The 23,380-nt window shown below is 47.3% G+C and overlaps 1 protein-coding gene across 1 annotated transcript in view; it reads right to left on the bottom strand.

Annotated features, from left to right (window-relative positions):
* The window catches only part of ANGPT1 (angiopoietin 1), a 430,887-nt gene that overhangs the window by 154,045 nt on the left and 253,462 nt on the right, over window positions 1-23,380 (bottom strand). The window contains exon 4 of the mRNA XM_063924513.1: window positions 6,689-6,921. Coding sequence (XP_063780583.1) covers window positions 6,689-6,921 — 233 coding nt within the window. The remainder of the gene's footprint in view (window positions 1-6,688; window positions 6,922-23,380) is intronic.

The raw sequence follows: 23,380 nt of genomic DNA, 5'->3' as shown, positions 1-23,380 counted from the left end.
TGTGGCTCGCTGGCAGTTGGTGTGACTCACTGGCAGTTGGGATGGCTCATTGGCAGTAGGGGTGACTCCATTGTTTGAACTTTGGACTGCTCTTCAGCCCCACCTTTAGAGCCACCATTGGGGGTATCTATGATATTTACCTCTCCACCAGCGGCACAGAAACCACTGGGTAAATAGAGCACGCACAGTGCTGAAAATCACAAGGAAAGTGGCGCCCACTCCATTTTTGCGGAGATCGGCCCATGTACAGGGCCAGAGTCTGCTGGTAACAGGGGACCCACACAGTGATTGCACATGGGGAGGCCCCCTCTGTTAAACCAGTGACACATAAAAGCATAAAGCTCCCCTCGGGCGGGGACTGAAGGGAATGATTGAATATTCTCTGTAAAGCGCAGAGTAATATTGTATGCAGACCCACTATAAATTATACCCCTTTTACACTCGCAGAAAAATCCCGGGATATTGCACGTGAACGCGCATCATCCCGGGATTCTTCTCAGTGTAAATGGGTACAGGGACAATTTCCCGGGACGAGCATCCCGGGATTTCATCCCAGGTCAAAAGCAGGGTTGAACCCGGGACCGTCCCGGGAAGCTGCCAGTGTAAACGGGTATACCGGGTCAAGGCGACCCGGCACCCGTTCTCTTCATAGGAGGAAGCGGTGCTTGGAGAAGATTATCTCCAAGCACCGCCTCTGGGAGACTCGGCGGTGACGTCACTGACCCGGCAATATGCCGGGTCAGCCCGCTAATGTGAAAGGGTCATTCCCGGGAATGTGTCCCGGCAAATATACCGGGACACATTCCCGGGAATGAACTTTCCTGCGAGTGTAAAAGTGGTATAACTGTCACTAATAATAATGATAATAATATCTGCTTTCTGTGTGTCAGAGCAATGAACATTTTTGGAGGCTGACATCAGCGCTCCGTCTTCCTGTACAGTAGTAGGGTTCACGTTGTCTGTTTACACAGAGTGTTCCCGAACACAAGCGCAGGCTTCGCTGCTGATGTAAATTTCGGACCGTTACTGCTATATAAGTAATACCCTATAAACATTTGTGGCGTGTTTCATCTCGGATTCGATTGAACGAATCTATCACTATGACAGAACAGAACGAGCAATTTGCCTCTATCAAATGCAATATAAAACACATGGTAATACTTTCGTCCGCTACTTGGATTTGTTCCTGGAGCAGAAGACATTAAAGAAATGGCTACTTGCATTTGCTGAGTTATTGTTTTTTAGGCGGTGACCTGGAGATATTATTTTTATTGCGCTATACAGTATATCTTATTCAGAATTCTATATTCCGTAAGATAAGGCGGCAGATGAATTTATGCAGTTGACCTGAGGTTAGTCCACATAAATTATACAGCTCAGGCATGTTCTCTCAAATGAAATAAGTGCAATGCCTTCAGATATATTACTCATAAACGGCATGTGAAATGTAGATGACGTGATAGGGCTATATAAGATGGTGTCTGGCAGGTCAGGTATGGAGGAGCAGCTGCTGATGATCACGGTTGGGCGCCCATGCAGTGACCAGAGAAGCTAAGCAGAACACATTTATGGCTGTCTACTATAAGGTAAGTAAGGAACCCAATACCTGGTGGCTAGTGTACATTGGGGAGCACGTTCTACGGTAAATAAGGAACAATACAGTCTCCAGATTCTTAGAATTAGAATCAGCTTTATTGGCCAGGTATACTTGTGTATACTAGGAATTTGTCTTTGGTTTGCTATACAACAGCCAAGTAGGTAACAGATAAGCAGGTGATGGGGGAACAAGTCATACAGATACGCATACCGTAGGGACACAAGTGAGTTACATGTACGTCTAGTCAGTCAATGTTCAGGAGTTCAGCAGGCGGACCGCTTGGGTAAAGAAACTTTTGAGGCTTCTGGTGGACCCGGCGGGGACAGCCCTGTAACGCCTGCCTGAAGGAAGCAAGTTAAACATGCTGTGGCCGGGGTGTAGCTGGTCTTTTAGTATCTTTGTTGCTCGCTTTTTAGCTCTGGACAGGTACAGGTCCTGGACTGAGGGAAGGTCGGCCCCGATGATCTTCTCTACGGTTCTGACCACCTTTTGGAACCTGCATCTGTTCCTCGCGCTGGCGGATCTGTACCATACCAGTATCAAGGAGCACAGTACCGACTCCACAATCGCGCGGAGTAGAAGAGGAGCAGAAGCTTCTGTGGGATGTTGAACTTCCTTAGTTGCCTGAGGAAGAACAACCTCTGCTGCGCTTTCCAGACAGTGGCGTCAGCGTTGGACCCCCATTTAAGGTCCCGGGAGATTGTGGTCCCTAGAAACTTGAAGGAGTTCACTAGCGATACCACACTGTCAGCAATCGTTAGCAGAGGTGCACTAGCTGACTTCTTCCTGAAGTCCACTATCATCTCGACAGTTTTAAGGGGGTTGAGCGCAAGGTTGTTGTGGGTGCACCACTGGGCCAACCGGTCTACTTCCTGTCTACTTCCTGTCTTCTGTTGGCTAGAATACAATACTAAGCCAATCTCAGATCTTGGATATAAAAACACAATCTAGATTGCATGTAAGTACATCACTTGTGATTTCAGGTGCCATAGCCAGTGGAAATTAATGTTACTGATGTTAATAATACTGTAGGAACACAAACACGTCCAATTTATACATCATTTTAGATGTCCAAAACTGTGCTGATTTAGAACCAAAACCAAAATCCAGTGGCAGTAAATAGTCTATATTTTGTATTGGCTAGTATACAATACCATGCCCATTCCCTGGTGACTAGTGTACAATAGAGGACCTATTCTCTGGTAAGTAGTGAACGCACAGTCTCCATTTTATGTTCACTAGTATATAAAACTAAGCCCATTCACTGGTGACTAGTGTACAATAGAGGACCTTTTCTCTGGTAAGTAATGAACCCATAGTCTCCATTTTATGTTCACTAGTATATAAAACTAAGCCCATTGCCTGGTGACTAGTGTACAACGGGGAACCTATTCTCTGGTAGGTGGTGAACGCACAGTTTCCATTTTATGTTCACTAGTATATAAAACTAAGCCCATTGCCTGGTGACTAGTGTACAATGGGGAACCTTGACTCTGGTAAGTAGTGTACAATACAGCCTCCATTTTCTGTTGGCTAGTATACAATACTAAGTGCATTGCCTGGTGACTAGTGTACAATATAGACCCAATCCATGATAACTAGTGCACAATACAGCCTCTATTTCTTCTTGGCTACTATACAGTACATAGATCATTGCTTGGGGGCTAGTGTTCTCTGTAGAACAATAAAGAGCCCATTCTATGGCTGCCAGTGTTTGCTACAGATTGCATTGCATGGTGGCTAGTATACAACACATGAACAGTGTCTGGTGGTCATTGTACAATACTGGGCCCAGTCACTGGTGATCAAGAGCACGTTCCACTGCCCATTGTCTGGAGACTCGTATGTAGGGGGTCATTCCGAGTTGTTCGCTCGTTGCCGATTTTCGCTATGCTGCGATTTGTTGCAAACTGCGCATGCGCAAGGTACACAGGGTGCATGTGCTTAGTTATTTAACTAAAAACTTAGCAGATTTGCTGTGGATTCTACGGCACTTTTCAGTCGCACTGCTGTTCTTTAAATGATTGACAGGAAAGAGGCGTTTCTGGGTGGTAACTCAGCGCTTTCCCGGCGTTTGCAAAAAACGCAGGCGTGTCAGGGAAAAACGCGGGAGTGTCCGGAGAAACGGGGGAGTGGCTGGCCGAACGCAGGGCGTGTTTGTGACGTCAAACCAGGAACTAAATGGACTGAGCTGATCGCAATCTGTGAGTAGGTCTGGAGCTACTCAGAAACTGCAAATAATTATTTAGTAACAGTTCTGCTAATCTTTCGTTAACTATTCTGCTAAGCTAAGATACACTCCCAGAGGGCGGCGGCCTAGCGTGTGCAATGCTGCTAAAGCAGCCAGCGAGCGAACAACTCGGAATGAGGGCCGTAATACATAAGCCATTCCCTTGTGACCAGTGTACAATACAAAACGCCATACCCTAGTTTTCAGTAAAAAAAATAGAGAGTCCAGCTCCAGGTTAGTAAGTGTACAAAATGGAGCCTATTCTATGAGCCTAAGTAAACAAAATGGAGGCTAGTCTCTGGTGGTCTATTGTTGAAAAACTGATATCGAATTGGAAAAATAGAGCATAATCTCCTTTTCTCAAGTGTACAACTAAGATTTCCAGTTGGTTATTGGATACTTACCCCCATTGCTTCTACCAAGTCCCCACACAACTAAAAGCTTCTGTTGTATTGACTGATAGACGCCTGAATTCTCCTATATAGCAGAGGCTGCTGTGAGTGATGCAGCAGAGGATGACCCAATGGGAAAACACAGTCAGTCAGCAATATGGAGGACGTACTACAGACTGTGGTGGGACAATGGGAGCTACTTAGGCCGTACGCCCTGCCCCTGTGTGTCAGAGGAAGTGGCTGTGCCTTAGGCCACTGTCTACTGTACCCCTGCATTGCTCAGCCCCTGCACCTATATACTGGATGTCTCCCTGGGTTTTTTATGATAGTTGGGGTTTTGTCCATGGAAATATTTTACAACAAATATTCCATACACACACATGAACAAGATACTGTGGGTCACAGTAAGCAGCTGGACCGTTAAATATAATTTAGCAACCAATAGAAAGCAAGGGGTAGCCATTGAAGACTGATTTATACCAGATGTGTGGTTCAGGTTTTATTTTAGCACATACTGTAGTAGTTGTTGATAGCTAAGGAGATGCCCATTCAATGAGTAAGGTCTAATTTCTGTGACCCGAATGGATCTATCTTCTGCCATTGCTGGTCAAATAACTCCAAATATCACCACTGCCAGACACGCAGTAAGGTTATGTGAAACCAGCGCTCATATATCATGTTTCCTCCTACCACCTACTTTCACTGTGGTCACCCAGCTCAGTGCTACCAGTAACCCACATAGCTGACGTGTTGTACATGGCTCCTCTCCTCCAGCTGCCGGGGAGCATATCTCTGAGGTCAGCTCCAGCAATAGGGGAGTGGGGAGGGAAGAGGGGATAATGGAATGCACAAGGGATGGTCTATGCATGCAAAATGTTTCTTGTTAACCTGGGCTGGAAATGAGCACATTAGGCTGGACCACGTACAGTCGTAGTTGTGGCAAAGAACAATCTGTGTCTGAAATCTGGCCACTGCAAGAGGTTCAGCTAAAAGAAAACTTGAATGCTCATGAGACATCCAACCACCTCTCTCAGTGATGACCATCTGACAGTGGCATAGAACCTCTCAGCTTTCTGGTCCTGGTCCCTTCTTCTGTGACAAGATGTCATCACGTGTGGTGGCAGGGTGGCCCTAGGTGCATTGATGGCCTCCTACGGCACTGTTTGGACCCTGCAGCCCTGTCAACTACTTATTTACATTTATATATATTTTATCTACATTTTCTTCCATCTGCATTGCTGATCATTTATAAAGTGAGAGAGCGCAATATACTGTAGATAATAACAGCACATCAAGGTTACAATGAATTTCAGTCCTATAGACAGTAATTGTTCATAGATTTAGGCTTATAATGCAAAGTGCCATCCCCTGGTATTGTCAGTATGTCTCCTACTACACCCCTAGATCCTGTGGAAATTACACTGCCGATTAGTGGACACTTTGAGTCGGACGCAGCGTAATGTTGGACGCAGTGGAGCCCTGATTTTTGTACATACAGAGACGGAGTACAGAAATGCATTGGAAATGTGTGTAGACATCCAATCAGTGTTCTCAGCACAAGAGGTGCCATCGCTGAAGTGTCCAGCGGTAAGTGGCAGGTGAGTAATCCAATATAGATAGTGACAGAGGGTGAGAATGTCTAACATGGCACAGGACCCCATACTGGTTTTCTACCCTTGTAAACTGATGAGCGTCGAATTATGATTAAATATGTACTGAGTGTCGGAATGACCTATGGGGAAAACCACCAGTAGGCCCCACTGCCTGAGGGCACACCTCCTCCTCTAGGGGTCAGGTCTAGACTGTGCACTCAAATTATACTGTATATTGTTACTTTAATAAAGGGTCAGTAACTTGGTGGAGCAGGACCACGGATGAACTTGAGAACTTGGTTTGTTTCTATGGAAACTACACTAAGATTAGCCCTCTTGTCAATCAATGCGTGTGGTCCTCCTGACATACCGAACCACTCTCCACTACCTTATACCGGGGTGCTGTTTTTTTTAAGCTGGCTAGATCCTCCCTTATGGTTAGCCACACCTCCTCTGGTGGCAGGCCACACCCATTACCACTGCATTCCCCCGGTGGGCCCTACAGGCTCCAGTCCAACACTGTATGTACTGTAGTATGGGTGGGAATGCATTCTCATGCGGGCAGTAATATTGGACAAGTTCATGTATAATTTATACAGTACATGTAAACAAGGGTGCACGAAAACAAAGGCGCCGCACAGTTCTAGATGCGTTCTTGCACTGCTGCGGCGCACGGGAATTTTTATTTTATGAGCCTTATATTTGTACAGAATAGGGAATACAGGGCACCATGACATCTAAACCAAGCCGCCGCCAGGGCGCAGAACGGCTGCACAGTCGTGAGATGTGTGTATCTAGGTTTTTATGAAAATAAACTTTATAACGTCCCACTTATTAAGTACACACCAGGCGGATAAAGATAATAAATCTCCATTACCTCCTTCCTTTGAGCAGAGTTTCACCAGGTTGTGGACTGTGTCCATCAGCTCCAGCTGCTGCTTCTGCAGGATGCTGTTATTGTTGGTGGCCTTCGTCAGCTGTTTCTCCAGCTCTTGTATGATGTAGTTCTGCCGGGACACAAGCCCTTGTAGCGTTTCCTTCTCCGTCTTCAGGGTGTCCAGTTCCACTTTATGTCTAACTTCCATTTCCAGGATTTTCTTGTCCAGCAGACTGTACAACAGGGCGAAGAGCAATAACGGGGTGTTATAACGTAGGATAAAGAGAAATACAGTATTGCAGTGTTATATACTATGGGTTATATACTGCCTACAGCAGTCGTAGGCCTTATGCAACTATCCGACTGTAGTCTGTGTCGCATCTTCTGCACAAAGTATCGGACAGCGCATGAAGGGCCCACCGGAGGGGAATGATGGGCCCACCGGGGCATGAAGGCCACCGGGGGGGGGGGGGGGGGGGGCATGAAGAGCCCACCGGGGGGATGCTTAAGCACATGCTTAAGGGTGTGGCCAGGCTCCAGTGGGGCGTGGCCAGCTACCACAGAGGTTTGCCTAATCATTACAGTTCCATACCTCCCAACTTTGCATCTTCATAAAGTGGGACACACGCGCGGCGAATCCGCGCGCTCCCGGAAAAGGGGTGTGGCCTAAGAAAAGGGGCATGGCTTTGTGGGAGGACCCGCAATTGCGAGTCACGCCCCCGTTTTCGTCACTGAGGGGGCATGCCCAGCACTCTGTGAGCCGCTGGCATGCCCCCTCTCCCTCTGACTCCAGTGAATAGACGCTGTGCGCATGCGCACAGCGTCTATTCACCGCTGCTCTGCTAAGCAGGGCAGCGAGAGACAGAGCCTCCCAACTGCCCCCCCACCGCGGGACACTGCGGTCCGCAGGTGGGACAGCGGGACAGTCCCGCGAAAATCGGGACAGTTGGGAGGTATGATGTTCTTCTGTACCCCTTGATTATAATAAACCATATTTTTATGAACTATAATGTAATGTAACATATGTATAACGCATAATTCAAGTGCACTAGGATACAGTCTGAAACCTGATCCCTAGACGAGGAGGAGGGCCAACAGGCAGTGGGGCCTACCCTGGTATTTCCTTGTTCCCCTGTGGGCCAGTCCGACCCCGTCTGCACATAGCATAGGATAGGTGTAAGTGGCATTACTGGTGATGACAACTTCATTTCCGGGGGCTGTGGGATCACACAGAAAATTTTTATAGCACGGGGTGAAAATGACAGTTAGGTGCTGATTGGTTGGTTCTCTATCTCTCTCCAAGCTATGATAAATCTCCCCCAAATTCTGCTAATGAACTAAATCATTGAAACAGGACGCAAGGTTGGGGAAGATTCCCCTATACCCAGACTCCATGATTTTTCTGTAGTGCAGCAGTTTTTTCCTTGTTATCACACTGATTACCAGGCAATAACCATCTTTCTAGCATGGTGCTGGAGATTTAGAGCTTCCGCCCCCATTATTCTCTATTTGTTTTGTTTTTTATAACTCAGTGACGTCCTACATATATTATGTGCAACATAAGTTTTGATTATCCCCAGATCATAGCCCGCACTTCCTAGCGGTCATCAGTGGGGAGAAGGCAATTTTGTGTGGAAATGGGCCTTGTCCTCTGCAGTCAAAAGATATATGTGGAGGACAAGTCCCACTTGTCCTCGGCAGTGAAAGGATTAAAATTTTGAAAGTGTCAAAACATTTTTTTTTTATTTAGTAGTGTTTGTAGACCCCCACAAAAAATAATAATAATTAAAAAAAAATCTGGTATTAATATACAAAAGTTAGGTGTTTCTTATAGATAAATGGCTCAATTCAGAAAGGGACCGACTTAACTATAATTAAAAAAGGTGGCAACGATCACTGATGGAATGTACAGTAAATACTTAGGGCGGGATGCACCAATGCTAAATATGCGGCCAAACCTCGGAAAATGCGTTTTCAGACGTTTGCCCGCTTACTGCATATGCACCAAGCTCCGGAATGTGATATTTCTGGGACTTGGATGCAATGGGCAAAACAATCTTCAGATGGCGGTACCCTATAGTAGCCTATGGCCTTCTTTCTTTTCTTATTGGGAGAGCTGTCCTTTGTGATTTTTTTAAAGCATACAATATGGCGTTAAGAGTCGTCCTTATGCTTGTGAAGCGCGTCAGGATGCATCGCGTTCAGAATGTGATGTGTCTCATATCCCGTCCATGGCATGCTTAAATCTATTCTTTGTCTATGTAAAAATATTATAATTATCTTTTATTTATACGGTGTGACAAGGGTTCTGTAGCACTGTATATAATGGGAAGTACATACAGCAACATCACATTGTACAATGGATACCAGACAGGACGGTAACAGACAAGCTCATTCCTTTACAAATTACATCCTAATTATTTGCAGACTGCGTCATTTTGTAAAGCCCAGAGAGGGCCCTGCTCACAAGAACTTACATTCTAGAGGGACAATGGGGGTCATTCCGACCCGATCGCTCGCCGCAGTTTATCGCAGCGCAGCGATCAGGTTGGAACTGCGCATGCGCCGTTGCCTAGCGATCGCCTCTGAGGCAGAGGCGGTCGCTGGGTGGGAGGGGGCTGGACGGCGGCGTTAAGCCGCCGTCTAGGGGGAGCGGTCCGGCCAACGCAGGCGTGGCCGGACCGTTGGGGGGGCGGGCTGCGGCGGATGCGTGTGACGCAGCTCCCGGCCAGCACGCTAAAGCTGCGCTAGTCGGGAGCTGCTCTTGAAGTGCAAAGGCATCGCCGCTGTGCGATGCCTTTGCACTTCTACGGAGGGGGGGGGGGGGGCGGCGCTGACATGAAAGACCCTCCATGAGCCTGATTGTGATTTGTACGCATTATCAATGTTTTTGTAAATGGACCATGTTTTGCTACTGCGCATTTGTGAATATAATCAGAATCCCTTACTGCGCACACACAAACCGTGTTTGCGAATTATGCACGCAGTTACGTACAAGGTCACAATTACATGAGAAGACCATTGCGAGTCATTTGCAAATATGGGTGGAGAGTGGAGACTGGACGATAACCAAAACTAAACACAAAAAGATGCTATGGTGCGGACCAGGGGCGCTTCTTGAGAGAGGAGGAGGCCCGTGTGCTGCATCCTGCGTTCGGGCCCCCTCCACTTTTTGCCAGGAGTGCTGTAGAGTCTGAGCTCTAGACGGCTCAGACTCTACTGTGCTTGCGTAAATCTACGCAAAAAATGGCAGCTGCGCCATTTTCAATGAGTTTTAACAGTACCGGTGATGTCCGCGTGGGACTCCGGAGGGATGAGTATTAAAAAAATGGGTGCAGCGTGTGGGCAGGATTCTGCGCGTGGACGAGCTCTCTCACGCAGTACCGCCGATACAGTTGCCGTATTTGTTTGAAGAGTTCCCAGGACCTACATGAGCCACCGATGTTTTGCCGATGTTGCTGCTTAAAATAGCATTAGTATAATTTAGCACTTTAGCCGTGTCCGCGATGGCATTTGCGGAAGAATTAGCATACAAATTGTAATCAGGTCCTATGGGTGGGCACATTAAAGGAGAGGAGAGCAGTGGTAGGTATTGCAGAGGCCATAGAGTTATGAGAAGGGGTGTTAGACAGGGGGGAATAGATGAGTTTTGCGGCACAACCCATCCTGCGACCTGTAGACGTCCAGTTGGTGACTTTTTGCCTCCTGAATTCTGTAATCTCAGCAGCCAGACATCTTTTCAAAATGCAATCAGATAAAATTATAAAAAAAAAAAAAAAAAAGGAGTTCATCAAACTGATGTAGCGGAATAGAATTGTGCTAAGTAATTACAAGTGGCTGCGTTTCAACCATGGCGATCTAATGCAACATAATTTAGCAGAAGCCACATCAAATCTCCCCATATTTTTATTATACAGTGATTTCCTCTATAAAAACACATTTGAGTCTTTTATCTTTTTCTGGTTTATATTTGTAAATAATAAATTACGGGATGAACAAGATATTTATTATTGGAATGTTAGTGACCCTGAACTTACTCCTGGAATTGGAAGCTGCTTTTCCTCTGTTAAGATAAATGCCTGCAGTTACCCCAGAGCCCTATTAGGTTTCCATCTTGCTATTATCTCTTGCTATCTTCTCTAGAGTATAACAAACTGCAGCACAATCCATAATACCTTCCCTCTCCCTGGACGCACGCAGGCCGCGGTTAAACCCACTGACTGCTACTCATTGAAGTGGAATTGCAGCCAATTCCAATGGCATCAGTCAGAGGACGGTGACAAGTGATGACGCTCTCGCCCCTCTCATGTCTTTCCCCTCTTACTGCTCCCATATCAAAACCAGCTGCCGTGTTCCTGGGTCTGCAGCAATGGATCATAGGCCGTTCAGTCTGTTTGCAAAAGCCATAATGGCTCCTCTTATTCCCAGGCCGCAACAGGGGTTTATCTGACTCGCTCAACATGTACCTTTCAATAATATAAACCTTTAACTATTAGCACGTAGAACGGAACATTAGAAGGGAAATGATCATCAGTGATCCAGCTTTTATCATTAGCATACTGATCTTCAAGCTGAGAGTACTTGGAAAATAGTGTAAGTCAGTGGCAGGAAGATTACAGCAGCTACATAAAGAAAGGGGGCTCTAGACTGCACACCGTAACGGTACACAATGAGAGGTGCTACCATGCTGAGACTGACTTGTAGTGCCACACACAGACAAAAAGGAATGCAGGTGCACTCTCAAAACATACATCCCCTAGACCCCTACACGCTGAACTACATCACTACACTACATGCCCCTATGCACTGCACTACATACCCTATATGCTACACTACATCACTACACTACATCCCATTATATGCTACACCACATCAGTGCACTACATGCCCCTATACCCTGCAATACATTACTACACTACATACCCTATATGGTACACTACATCACTACACTACATCCCCCTATAAGCTACACCAAATCCCCCCATCTGGGAGGCAAAGTGGAGCTTGATACTGCTAACTGGGAGCACAGTGCACTTCTATAGCTTGTACAGTGCACTGCACTCTAGTCGCAGCACTGCATGGCAAAGAAGAGAGTTTAAGACAGTAGACGGCATAGGAGAGATCCCAGGTACTGGAGCTCACCCGCACAGCGTTGGAGCCAGCTGTGGGCAGACAGGTGGGTCAGAGACATTGCCAAGGGTGCTGTCTGCTGTCTCACTGCCGGTAAAAAAAACAAAACCCTGTTTCTCTGTAACTCCTTGGCGCCCCCTCAATTCCTGCACCCGGGGCGCATGCCCCCTTAGCCCCTCCCTAGTTACGGCCCTGATAGCAGGAAGTAATATTGAGCCCCCAACTGACGCAGGTGGGGCGCCTGATCTTCCTACTTGCCCAAGAAGCAGCCAACAGAATCCCAGCTTAGCAGCTCCTCCATTGGCCAAGTCTTACTAGTCTTACAAGTACAAGAGGAGAGGAGGAGTAGTATCAGGAGGTACTAAGAGAATATGGGAGATGGGGAGGAGGGATGTCAGCTGCTGCTGTCCTGGTGGGTCACGTAGGCATGGAGCCCCTATAATTAACAAGTACCCACTCAGTCTCTGAGCTGCTGCTTTAATGACACTTTGCACAATACTGTCTTGACGTAGTCCTACAATCGCCATGTCACATTTAATTATGGCATACTTACTGTATTTACTTTTCAAATACGCGCACTTGGGGGGTCTTTCCGAGTTGTCCGCTCGCTAGCTGTTATTAGCAGCCGTGCAAACGCTATGCCGCCGCCCACTGGGAGTGTACTTTAGCTTAGCAGAAGTGCGAACGAAATGATCGCAGAGCGGCTACAACGTTTTTTCCTGCAGTTTTAGACTAGCTCAATACCTACTCAGCGCTTGCGAGACTTCAGACTATTCAGTTCCTGTTTTGACGTCACGAACACGCCCTGCGTTCGCCCAGCCACGCCTGCGTTTTTTCTGGCACGCCTGCGTTTTTACGAACACTCCCTGAAAACGGCCAGTTGACACCCAGAAACGCCCTCTTCCTGTCAATCACTCTGCGGTCAGCAGTGCGACTGAAAAGCTTCATTAGACCTTGTGTGAAACTACATCGTTCATTGCTATTGTACGACGCACGTGCGCATTGCGCTGCATCCGCATCCGCAGAAGTGCCGTTTTTTTCCCTCATCGCAGCACAGCGAACGAATGCAGCTAGCGATCAACTCGGAATGACCCCCTTAAGACATATCAATGTACGCAGCCCAGATAATATGAAATGTATGATTGATAATCACATCAAACATTAAAAATAATAACTACAGAGGATTTGGTCAATATTGGAAAAAAGGGATATTTCCAGGGACAAAATATCAGGCGCCATTGAGAGATGCATATAAAGTTGGGAATAAAACTTTATAAATGGTTTTTGTTTTTCCTATGTCTGCTGTGGGGTTTGGAACCATTCATCGTATGGACATGCATCTACATGTCACTAAAAAATTGCGCAGTGCATGATTCCACGGTGTGGGCGCACAGAGTCGCAGGACTGATTGCGGTGCGCGGTATCAGAAATGTAGTGTTCCGGAGTGGTGACTGTGAGGTCTAACACACAGAGATGCACCGGCTGATGAGCATCTTATAAAAGTAAAAACGGGGTTTCGCTGAACTGGTTGCATACTGAGACGGTTAGGGGTCTATTTATGAAGCAACGAAAAAGTGTGGAGAAGAAAGCCAGTGGAGAAGTTGCCCATGACAACCAATCAGCATTGAAGTAACATTTATAATTTGCATACTATACAATTGAACGGAACAGCTGATTGGTTGCCGTGGGCAACTTCTCCACTGGCTCACTTCTCCACTCTTATCACTGCTTCATGAATACACCCTTTAATCACTTACATTGGAGGCCATAATCTGACTTCGCACCACAAAGTGGGCCCCCCTCCCCCAGTACTTGCACATTCTGACGCACGCTTGAACACCGGGGCAAGGGCTGATACTGACATTACCATAAAGTCGCATACACGGCTACAGCAAAAGACGCAACATTGGTTGCAGCAGCGTGCGGCTCTGACTCGCACTCAACGTGTCACTGAAGTCATGGATAAACCCAGCACTGCAGCCTGGGAGGAGAACTAGGAATTTGTTATACTACATGTATGTACAGTAATTACCGTCAGGTCAGCGGTGATTCATTACTTTGTGCTTCGTAAAACGAATGAAACTCAGACAATGACCCATTAGGAAGAAGATGATGGAAGACCTACAGTATGTGTTTCATGGTCTAAGGGTGGTTTATTATACTCAGAACGAAAACATTCATTTCATTCTTTTTATTTTACACTCCCAGCAGGAGACTGACTTCAGTACAGAAACTTACCCACAGGTTTAATGTACTTGCATAACAAAACCAAGGTGTGTGCCGCATTACACAGCTGCACCTGTTCCCCAGAGTAGCTCTATAGCGTTGAAGACTACAAGTGGGCCGTTATACAGTACAATGAGACCGCAAGCCCCCTGTTGTGAGGATTTCCTATCCACTTCATAGCAATGACTTAGGAAGCCATAAAACTTCTTCCAGGAGAAGATAAAAAATACATATGGTTACTGTGCAAATATAAATTCTGTATGCAGTCAAATTTAAAAGCAAATCAATTTAATTGTTCAGTAATTCTGGTGGCATGTTAGAAGAATAATTACCCCTTAGTGTATTTGAACATTGCAAGTAGAATATTATACCTGCTACTTCCAGATGCTCATTCAGGGGCACTTAAGACAGGGGGGCTCGGAGAAAGAGTCGGGGTGTATATTAGATTGTGCATACCTCCCAACATCACCCATTCCAGGAGGGACAAAATGCTCTGCTTCTGGACCTACATGGTATTTCAACACAAAAGACTAGGCGACACTGGGTTTTCTGGGTCACTTACAGCTCTCTTCCCCCTGTTTCTCCTCTTGTCAGGAAGCTCTGTCGGAAGTCATGAAACCTGATATTCCTGTGTCTCTGCCTGCACTGCATACTGTCCTCACATTCTGGCTGCCTGGTCTTGCTGCTGCACAAGAGGGAGAGCTAATGATGTCAGTGGGTGCTGGCCTGAGAGAGGGGGGTCCAGGGTACAATATCCCCCCCACATACACTTAATTTGGCTATGTACTCCCCCATAATATGTTCTGTTGTCCTAGTTCTTCCTTAAATCTCTTGAGCTCTGTTTTATTGTGAAATATAACTAGGAACTCCAAATACATATATGAGGCTAAGCAGGTTCACTTAATGAAGCTGGAAATATACTTTTTCCACATTGGGATCTGGTTTTCTATAAACATTTAAAATTTACCAGACACATTTGGAGGTTTAGGTAAACAGAAGGCTGCTATAAGCCTGGGTGAATCCCTCTCAGGGGGAAAAGCGAATAGAAGTGCATAGGCTTCTATATGGGTACGCCATCTGAAGATGGTGTTGCTCATCGTACCAAAGCTCCAGAATGTATCTCATTCCAGAGCTTGGTGCATACACGGTGAGCAGACGAACCTCCGAAAATTAAATTTTTGGAGTTTTGACCGCAAAATACTGAATGTCATGCTGCATCCCGCTTATAAGCGTTAGCAGGAGCCTTTCCGGTCGATTCCTCTTTCCCGCGTCTATGGTAACATTGTTCAGGGTACAGCAGATTTTATTGTAGGTTTTATATTATTGAATTTTTTTTTAAGTTTAACCTTTCAGAGCAATCAACTTACTAACTTATTCCACTGAAACCATACAGGGGATTTGTGAACTGTTGTAAAGAACACGTGCCCTTTAATGCTGTAGAAGATTGATTGATTTAGTATGTGTTAGGTACCGTAGATCATACCAGAGAACGCATCTTTCATGTTTCTGTTCCCTTCTGGATTAACATTTCTCCATCTATTTAACCATGAAGACAATGTGCAGTGTTCCTATTAAGATTTACTTTCCTGTGCTGTGTGCTGATTTCCATGAAGGATAACCTATTTTACGCTGTTCATGTTGATTTACAGTACGTCCCTCAATGGGCGCTGACATCTGTAAGGGTTTCTTGTATACAGATGGGGAATGATCTCTGCACATTCACCTACTACTGAGAACACATAACACCTAGGGGTATTGTGCTAAGACTTGGACCGAGATAAAGTACCAGCCAATCAGCTCCTGTCATTTTCCAAACACAGCCTGTAACATGGCAGTTAGGAGCTGATTGGTTGGTACTTTGAGGCAGATGTATTAGCCTGGAGAAGGCATATGGAAGTGATAAACCAGTGATATGTGCAAGGTGATAAAGGCACCAGTCAATCAGATCCTAACTGTTAATTTACATATTTGAGCTGATTGGCTGGTGCCTTTATCACCTTGCACATATCACTGGTTTATCACTTCCTTATGCCTTCTCCAGGTTAATACATCTGCCCCTTTATCTCTTTCCACTTTATCTCTCTCCAGGGCTTAAGGGTGTATTCAATAAGAGTCGGAAGCTGCCGTCTTGTCGGAAAGACGGCAGCTTCCGACTGATTGAGGTCGTTAAGGGTTCCGACCTATTCATTACCGGCAGCTTTTTTCCGACAAGTCGGGAAATCCGACTTGTCGAAAGAATTGTCGGAATACACGCGGATCGGTGGCTTCAGCCGCCGATCCACATGTATTGTCGGAAGCGGGGACAAACCCGACAGGCAGGCAGCCATCAGGGGGGGGACTGTGGGGACTGGTGTCCTGGGCCCTTACAGAGAGAGGGGCCCACCCCTGGCTCCTACTGCCAATACGAAGCCGCCAATCCGCGTGTATTGTCGGAAGCGGGGCCAAACCCAACAAGCAGGGAAGCCATCAGGGGGGGGGGGGGATTGTGGAGACTGGTGTCCTATGCCCTTACAGAGAGAGGGGCCCTCCCCTGGCTTCTACTGCCAATACAAAGCTGCCAATCTGCGTGTATTGTCAGAAGCGGGGCCAAATCCAACAAGCAGGGAAGCCATCAGGGGGGGACTGTGGGGACTGGTGTCCAGGGCCTTTACAGAGAGCTGGGCCCACCCCTGGATTCTACTGACAATACCTGTAGAGCATAGGGGTGGAGCAGTGCATCAGAATCTTTTTTTTGGGAGGGAGGGGCCCTGTTTATTTTGTCAGTCCCGAGCCCCACAGTTTCTGATGGCAGCCCTGCCAACAGGTTTTAGCCCCGTTTCCGACAATGTCAATCCTCGGTCCACTTTATCTCTCTCCAAGTCTTAGCACAAGACCCCTATTGTCAATCTTACCCCCAGCCAGAGCAACCCTCCCTACAAATATCTCTATCACTGTTGACAACACTATCATCTCCCCCGTTCTCTAACTCCGCTGCTTGGGCGTCACTCTTGACTCCTCCATCTCCTTTGCACCCCACATCCAAGCTCTGGCGCAATCTTGTCGGTTCCAGCTACGCAACATTGCTCGCATCAGGCCATTTCTCTCCCAGAGTGCAACTAAACTTATCATCCACTCACTGGTCATCTCACGACTGGACTACTGCAATGTTCTCCTCACTGGCCTCACTTGCTCCCACCTCGCTCCCCTCCAATATGTCCTCAACTCCACAGCTAGGCTCATCTTCCTCTCCCGCCGCTCCACATCTGCCACTCCCCTTCACCAAAATCTACACTGGCTCCCATTCCCCTACAGAATCCTCTTCACACCCCTCACCCTCACATACAAGGCCATCTCTAATTCCACAGCTCCCTACATCTCCAACCTCCTCTCCCTTCATACTCCCTCCCGTCCCCTACGGTCGGCCAATGACCATCGCCTCTCCTCTACCCTGGTCACTGCTTCCCATGCTCGAGTTCAAGATTTTGCCCGTGCTGCACTCCTTCAGTGAAACGCGCTCCCCCACTCCATTAGTGTTAGGCGCCGGGGTCCGCTCGTCGGTGCGGCCTGGCGCCTAGCAACCAGGGACGCCGTACGCGAACAGCCGCCGGCTCCCTGGCAACGCTGGACGCCGGGCGCGCTGAGCCGCACGGACCCTAGCAACGGGGACGCCACTGGCGGACCGTGTTCCCCGTTGCTAGGCTTTAAGGGTTAATGTTTTCTCCTGCTCTCTGGCCAGGCAGCAAGGCAGCTGCACGGCATTTATTCTAATCAGCCTTTTGGCAGCTGATTGGAGGACTCCTTGTTAAATACACTCCCAGGGCTTCTCACAGACGCCGGTAATAGCTTCCTGCATGCTGTCTTTGTTTGCTGAGAGTCTGTTCCAGTCTTGCTGTATCCGGTCATTCCAGTATTGGAAGCTCTGAACTCGGAAGTTTGTCATCTAATTCCTGGAGTCCTGACTAATCACCTTATAACATCCAGTGGTGTTCGTGAGTCACGGCCTTGCCGTGTGTTGCGGCTTGTCCGCTTTATTATTTATTATTTATGTTTTGGTGCATTTTGCGGAGAGTTCCGCTTCCACAGGTCCACTCTGGTATCCGGCGGTGCCGGGTAGGAGTATTGGACAGGTGGATTTTGGTTGTCCTTTTCCCTGGCGGGTTTCCGCACATACTTTAGGTTTTGTCAGTTAGCTTGTAGCCCCTGGCCTGGTTGTTTAGTCAGAGGGCCCCTTGTTATCACCCTGTCTCGGATTTCCCTTTGTCTCCCATTAAGACCTGAGGGGGCATCGGAGTTGGGCAGACTTAATCCGCCCTTCAAACGCGGCTGCCATGGGCTCAAGCAACCATAGTCTCGCAGGGGATTTCTGACAGCACGGGCGAGACAACGGAGTTAGGGCGCCAGGGGCTATTTTCCATTCCCGCTCCCATAACCAGCATTCCCTTCCAGTACTCTGACCATTGCCATGAGATCTCCTCCGGTCAGGAGTACTGGAATCATAACATTATTACCGGCCATACCGAAACCTAAAATTAAACTGGGTTTAATTTTTTCCTTATTCAGTTTTGTAAGAGTTATCGGCCTCATGAATCCCACAGGTTTAGGGCCAAATCCTGGTCAGCTCCTAGTCAGCCAGATTCAAGAACTTACTCAGATGTTTCAGGATCTTTCCCTTCGGGTGAAGTCGCAGGAAGATCTTTTACGAACTTCCCCGAGGGTAGTCCCTGAACCAAAAATGCACTTGCCTGACCGTTTTTCTGGTGATAGGAAGGAGTTTTTTAATTTTAAAGAATCCTGTAAACGTTATTTTCGTTTAAGACCGATCTCCTCAGGTACTGAATCTCAGCGGGTCGGAATTATTATTTCTTTGCTCCAGCGAGATCCTCAGACCTGGGCATTCGGTTTAAAAGTAGAGGATCCGGCGTTGTCATCAGTAGACGCCTTTTTGGGGTCTTTAGGGCTTTTGTATGATGACCCTGATAGAGAGGCATCCGCTGAGAGTCAGTTACGCACTCTCAGACAGGGTAGAAATCCTGCAGAAGTTTTTTGTACAGAGTTTCGTCGTTGGTCGAACGACTGTGGCTGGAATGACCCAGCCCTGCGCAGTCAGTTTCGCCTCGGCTTATCAGAGTCTATAAAAGACAGTCTCCTTCAGTATCCCGCTCCTGAGACTCTCGATAAACTCATGGAGCTTTCTATTAAGATTGATCGTCGTCTCAGAGAGCGGAGGGCTGAAAAAGGAGCACCTGTCAGGTCTACTCCATGTGTATTTTCCATTCCTGAGGACGTAGAGAAGCCCATGCAGATGGGTCTCTCCCGGCTGTCTCCAGAAGAAAGAGCCAGAAGGCAAAACACTGGTCTTTGTTTGTACTGTGGGGGTAAGGGACATTTTGCCCCTAATTGTCCGATCAAGTCAGGAAAACGCCTCGACCAAGTGAATTGTGAGGGGGTTCACTTTGGTCTGCAGCTTATCTCCTCGAAGAACTCCCATTTAGTCCCAGCTAAAGTTTCCTTTGGCAGCCTCTGTTCCTCGGTGTCGGCTTTTGTTGACAGTGGAGCTGCAGGGAACTTTATGGACTTAACGTGGGCCAAGGCCTTAGGTATTCCTCAGTTAGCCTTGGGTAGGTGCATGGTTTAGATGGGAGTCCCTTGTCCAATGGGGTTATTTCCCTCTGTACACCCCCTGTACTACTTACGGTAGGAGCTCTTCATTCCGAAAAAATCGAGTTTTTCCTTACCCATTGCCCAGCAGATCCAGTGGTTCTGGGTCACCCTTGGCTGGCCTTTCATAATCCCACCATTGATTGGCAGTCGGGGGAGATTTCACAATGGGGTACCATCTGTAATAAGGAATGTATTACGTTTCCCGTCAGAATAGCTGCTGCCATTCCCGAACTCATTCCCGTGGAATACCAGGACTTTGTTGATGTGTTTTCCAAGGGCAATGCAGACATTCTGCCTCCCCATCGGCCTTATGATTGTGCTATTGAGCTAATTCCTGGTGCCACATTGCCAAAGGGAAGGTTATATGCATTATCCGGGCCAGAAACTGCGGCCATGAATGAGTATGTTAAGGAGAGCCTAGGGAAAGGATTTATCAGGCCATCTAAATCCCCTTTAAGTGCAGGCTTCTTCTTTGTGGAGAAAAAAGACGGATCACTCAGACCTTGCATTGACTTTAGAGCCCTGAATAAGATCTCAGTTAAAAATACTTACCCTCTGCCGCTGATTTCTGTCCTCTTTGATCAGCTGCGTTCGGCTGTGATTTTTTCTAAAATTGACCTGAGGGGAGCGTATAACCTCATCCGAATCAAGTCGGGAGATGAGTGGAAGACGGCTTTCAGTACTCAGTCGGGTCACTACGAGTATCTGGTGATGCCGTTCGGCTTGTCTAACGCTCCGGCAGTATTCCAGGATCTCATTAACGATGTGCTCCGTGATTTTCTAGGAAGATTCGTGGTCGTTTACTTAGACGACATCCTGATCTATTCTGAATCAATTGAACAACATGTTACCCAGGTGCGTCAGGTTCTTCAAAAATTACGTGAAAATCATCTATATGCCAAGCTGGAGAAGTGCGAGTTTCATGTCACGGAGGTATCCTTTTTAGGGTACATTATTTCCCCTCGGGGATTCTGCATGGAACCTAAGAAGCTCCAAGCCATCCTTAGCTGGGCGCAACCCACCAACTTAAAAGCAATTCAGCGCTTTTTAGGGTTTGCGAATTATTATAGAAAATGTATTCATTCTTTTTCCGACCTGGTTGCTCCCATTGTTGCACTGACTAAGAAGGGAGCGGATCCTACCAACTGGTCACATGAAGCCGAGTTATCCTTTCAGGCCTTGAACAAGCTTTTGTCTCAGCTCCAGTCCTCAGACATCCCAACCCAGAATTGCCCTTCATTGTTGAGGTTGATGCCTCGGAGGTTGGAGTGGGGGCTATCCTATCTCAGAAGGATCCGGACACTCTGGAACTACATCCTTGTGCCTTTATGTCCAGGAAATTCTCATCCGCTGAATCCAACTACGATGTTGGTAACCGGGAGTTACTGGCTATTAAATGGGCTTTCGAGGAGTGGAGGCATTGGCTTGAGGGAGCAACACATACCATTTCAGTATTGACTGACCATAAGAATCTGCAATACATCGAATCAGCTAAGCGGCTGAATGCCCGGCAGGCTCGTTGGGCTTTGTTCTTTACTCGTTTCAAATTTATTATAACTTTCAGGCCAGGTTCCAAGAATACCAAGGCAGATGCTCTGTCACGCAGTTTTCTTCCGGTTCATGATAACAGTCCTGTTACTCCCATACTTCCATCTTCAGTCATTTGGGCAGGCCTCACACAAGATTTATTTACCCAGTTAAAACAGCTTCAACACCAAGCTCCTGGAAATACTCCTGCTGGTCGTCTTTACGTCCCTGAGTTCTTGAGAGCAACTGTTTTGACTGAGTTCCATGATAACAAAGTTTCCGGGCATCCGGGGATCTCTAAGACATTGGAGTTAGTCTCCCGCTCAGTATGGTGGCCTGGTCTTTCTAAAGACGTTAAGGAGTTTGTTTCTTCATGTCAGGTTTGTGCACAGCATAAGGTTCCCCGTTCCTTGCCTATCGGGCAACTTATGCCCTTAAATGTCCCTCTCAGGCCATGGTCTCATATTTCCATGGATTTTGTGGTGGACCTTCCCCTTTCAGCTGGGTGCAGAGTCATTTGGGTGGTAGTAGACCGTTTTAGCAAGATGGCTCATTTCATTGCCCTTCCCCGACTGCCATCTGCCCAAGGATTGGCAGTGTTGTTTCTCCGCCATGTTTTCAGACTTCATGGGTTGCCCACTGATATTGTTTCTGATCGGGGTCCACAATTCATTGCACAATTCTGGAAGTGTTTCTGTGCTTCATTAAAGATGAGATTATCATTAACATCTGGTTACCACCCACAGTCCAACGGGCAAACCGAGCGAGTTAACCAATCATTGAAACAGTATTTGCGTTTGTATTCAGCTAAACTCCAGAATGATTGGTCCGAGTTTCTTCCATTGGCGGAGTTTGCTTACAATAATTCTTGTCATTCCTCCACCAACGTGTCTCCATTCTTTTCAGTTTTTGGTTTTCACCCCAGAGCTAATTCTTTTTTTCAACATTCCTCAGTTTCCTCGCTAACCTTAACCTCCCATCTCAGAGCCATTTGGAAAAAAGTGCACCTTGCTCTCAGAAAAGCGGCCTTTCGAGAGAAAAATTTTTCTGACCGGCTCCGACGTCCTTGCAGTTTTAAGGTGGAAGATAGGGTATGGTTGTCGACTCGTAACATTAGACTTCGACAATCTTCAGCTAGGTTGGGACCCAAATTTATTGGACCATTTCATATCATTAAAAAAGTTAACCCAGTTGCTTTCCGGTTACGTTTTCCAAAATCTCTTCGGATTGGTAATACGTTTCATTGCTCCCTGTTGAAGCCATACATTTCTTCCAATAAATTTCCTCGGAAGATCTCTCAGGGAAGATCTCCAGTGGATGTACAGGGGCAACAGGAGTTCCTGGTGGAGAAGGTTCTCGATTCCAAGTTGTCCAGGGGCCGGCTCTATTTTCTGGTTCACTGGAGAGGTTATGGTCCAGAGGAAAGGTCCTGGGTCCTGGATAAGGATCTTCATGCCCCAAGGCTCAAGAGGGCATTTTTTCGGGAGTTTCCTTGGAAGCCTGGCTTTAGGGGTTCCTTGACCCCTCCTCAAGGGGGGGGTACTGTTAGGCGCCGGGGTCCGCTCGTCGGTGCGGCCCGGCGCCTAGCAACCAGGGACGCCGTACGCGAACAGCCGCCGGCTCCCTGGCAACGCTGGACGCCGGGCGCGCTGAGCCGCACGGACCCTAGCAACGGGGACGCCACTGGCGGACCGTGTTCCCCGTTGCTAGGCTTTAAGGGTTAATGTTTTCTCCTGCTCTCTCGCCGGGCAGCAAGGCAGCTGCACAGCATTTATTCTAATCAGCCTTTTGGCAGCTGATTGGAGGACTCCTTGTTAAATACACTCCCAGGGCTTCTCACAGACGCCGGTAATAGCTTCCTGCATGCTGTCTTTGTTTGCTGAGAGTCTGTTCCAGTCTTCCTGTATCCGGTCATTCCAGTATTGGAAGCTCTGAACTCGGAAGTTTGTCATCTAATTCCTGGAGTCGTGACTAATCACCTTATAACATCCAGTGGTGTTCGTGAGTCACGGCCTTGCCGTGTGTTGCGGCTTGTCCGCTTTATTATTTATTATTTATGTTTTGGTGCATTTTGCGGAGAGTTCCGCTTCCACAGGTCCACTCTGGTATCCGGCGGTGCCGGGTAGGAGTATTGGACAGGTGGATTTTGGTTGTCCTTTTCCCTGGCGG

This window comes from Pseudophryne corroboree, chromosome 5 (genome assembly GCF_028390025.1).
Source record: "Pseudophryne corroboree isolate aPseCor3 chromosome 5, aPseCor3.hap2, whole genome shotgun sequence".
Classification (NCBI taxonomy): domain Eukaryota; kingdom Metazoa; phylum Chordata; class Amphibia; order Anura; family Myobatrachidae; genus Pseudophryne; species Pseudophryne corroboree.
Note: the sequence above shows the minus strand (reverse complement) of the source record. Positions and strands in the feature narration are given on the sequence as shown.